At 32.1% G+C, this 1,880-nt stretch overlaps 1 protein-coding gene across 1 annotated transcript; it reads left to right on the forward strand.

Annotated features, from left to right (window-relative positions):
• Positions 1 to 616: 616 nt before the first annotated feature.
• LOC128190798 (ras-related protein Rap-2a-like) lies at positions 617 to 1,640 on the forward strand. The gene is made up of 3 exons (XM_052862993.1): positions 617 to 813; positions 969 to 1,142; positions 1,240 to 1,640. The coding sequence occupies exons 1-3, from the start codon at positions 654 to 656 to the stop codon at positions 1,539 to 1,541; spliced, it is 636 nt and encodes a 211-aa protein (XP_052718953.1). The 5' UTR covers positions 617 to 653; the 3' UTR covers positions 1,542 to 1,640.
• The last annotated feature ends 240 nt before the right edge of the window (positions 1,641 to 1,880 follow it).

Raw genomic sequence — 1,880 nt, forward strand, 5'->3', positions numbered from 1 at the left:
CAACAATTTTCTATTTCTATTTTGTATTTGCAGCATCATATTCGCCCATTCTCTTTTAAAAAGCAGTAACTGCCCCACAATGATGAACAAGCTTGTTTGCTAGTATTCAAGTAGCATTAACTTAAAGGTGTTTATGATGTACAATACAATAATAGTATAGAAACTGTTTCGTTGTGACATGGGTGCATTGTGAACTTGTACAGGGTGTAAAAACGCCAAAGAGAATTGAAAACATAAAAAGCACAATGTAGTAATTTTATTAGGAATGAAAAGAAGGTTATATATGTGTTTATTTTTGATAGAGAAATTCTTTAATTCACCAAGGGTTTTAAATCCAACGAAAACATACTTTTGTTGATACAGACAGTTTGACATATAAAATATTTGTTAGATTACAAATTTTAATAGATAAATATTTTAAATATCAGTCATACTTATTTTGTCGGTGGGTTTCTTTTTTGTTTTGTCTCCCTTCAGAATTCAACCCATCTCTTTATAATCCAGCTTCTCATTTGTTGAATAATAAACAAGTTCTAACAATTAATTAGCACTTCATAAACTTATTGTGTGTGTCGCCCAAAACACTGCTATATAAGGAGGGATAAAAATGAAAATGCAAGAAATGAAAGATTCTGTTCGAGCAAAAAATAACGATGAAAGTACTAAAAGTGGTAATTCTAGGTGCAGAAAAGGTTGGCAAAAGTTTATTATTGGACCAATTTTTGAAAGCTGACGACCCAGTGCAAAAGAGATCAGATTGCAGCTCCTCAAAAGACGTATATAATGTAAATGGGAAAACAATTCGCTTTCCAGGTAACAATTTATTTTGTATTTTGGTTAAAACATAATTTGATTCTCTTTAATCGTATCCGTCGCAGATTTCATCACTTTTTAGGAGTTCTAATCCCTATCCATCATTTCTGTGGAAGTTTTGTAAGTGCTTTGACTAATTTGGCTTTCTTTTGTAGATGGTATTCATCGTCGGGTGGACTTTGTTGACACTTCGGATCTTGACGAATTTCCAGCCATGAAGAGGGTGTACATTGAAACTGGGAATGCTTTTGTGATTGTTTATGCAATTGATGATAAACGGTCTTATGAATTTGCCAAGTCCCTTTGCGATGAAATATACAGCATCAAAGGTATTGTGAATATTTTTTAAAGTCTTATTTCAAACTGTTTCAAATCACTTTTAAAAAATACCACTTTTCGATTTCTAAAACCTTTCTTTTCTTGCAGGAAACTTGTTCACAAACATCGTTCTAGTGGGCAATAAAATAGACACTGGGTCAAAAAGAAGAGTATCCACAGCCGAAGCCCTAGCGGACAGTAATCGTACAAAGCTGTTTTCCGAGACAAGTGCTAAACTCTGTGTAAATATTGGATGTCCATTCATCATTCTTTTCAACAACTATCTGCAAAACTTCAAGCACAACAGAACTGACATTCAAACGAGAAGAAAAACACACAGCAAAAGCGTGTCTTCACCAGTAGAAGATGAAAGAGACGAACCATTTAGAATTCGTTTGAATACGATCTAGTAATCCAGTACTTGCACAATAATTTTTTTCATTTATTTATGTCAGATTGTTTAACTTTATTTGAGGATTCTTGCATGTTGTTGAATAAATCATTTCACAAACACGTAAATTGGTTATTCAATTGACTTTGAATGATGTATAATTACCAATATAAAAGCTAATTATGTTGATTTAACATTTTAATAAAGTGTTCGTTTGAGATTTTTTTCACTAAAGCTCCATTTAAGTTAAGATCTTTCTTCAAATAATATATTTTGATTCGAACAAATTTTAAAGTATCAATAAATTGTTGTAACTGGCCGAGACGTACAGTAAACGCCCCGTTTAAAATATTCATCG

Source organism: Crassostrea angulata, chromosome 6 (genome assembly GCF_025612915.1).
Source record: "Crassostrea angulata isolate pt1a10 chromosome 6, ASM2561291v2, whole genome shotgun sequence".
NCBI classification, from domain to species: domain Eukaryota; kingdom Metazoa; phylum Mollusca; class Bivalvia; order Ostreida; family Ostreidae; genus Magallana; species Magallana angulata.

What these genes read in the sequence shown, in the direction of transcription:
- LOC128190798 (XM_052862993.1), top strand. Translation starts at nt 654, where the DNA reads ATGAAAGTACTAAAAGTGGTAATTCTAGGTGCAGAAAAGGTTGGCAAA. An exon ending in GAAAACAATTCGCTTTCCAG is followed by an intron (nt 814 to 968) that starts GTAACAATTTAT and finishes TTTCTTTTGTAG; the next exon opens with ATGGTATTCATCGTCGGGTG. An exon ending in TGAAATATACAGCATCAAAG is followed by an intron (nt 1,143 to 1,239) that starts GTATTGTGAATA and finishes CTTTTCTTGCAG; the next exon opens with GAAACTTGTTCACAAACATC.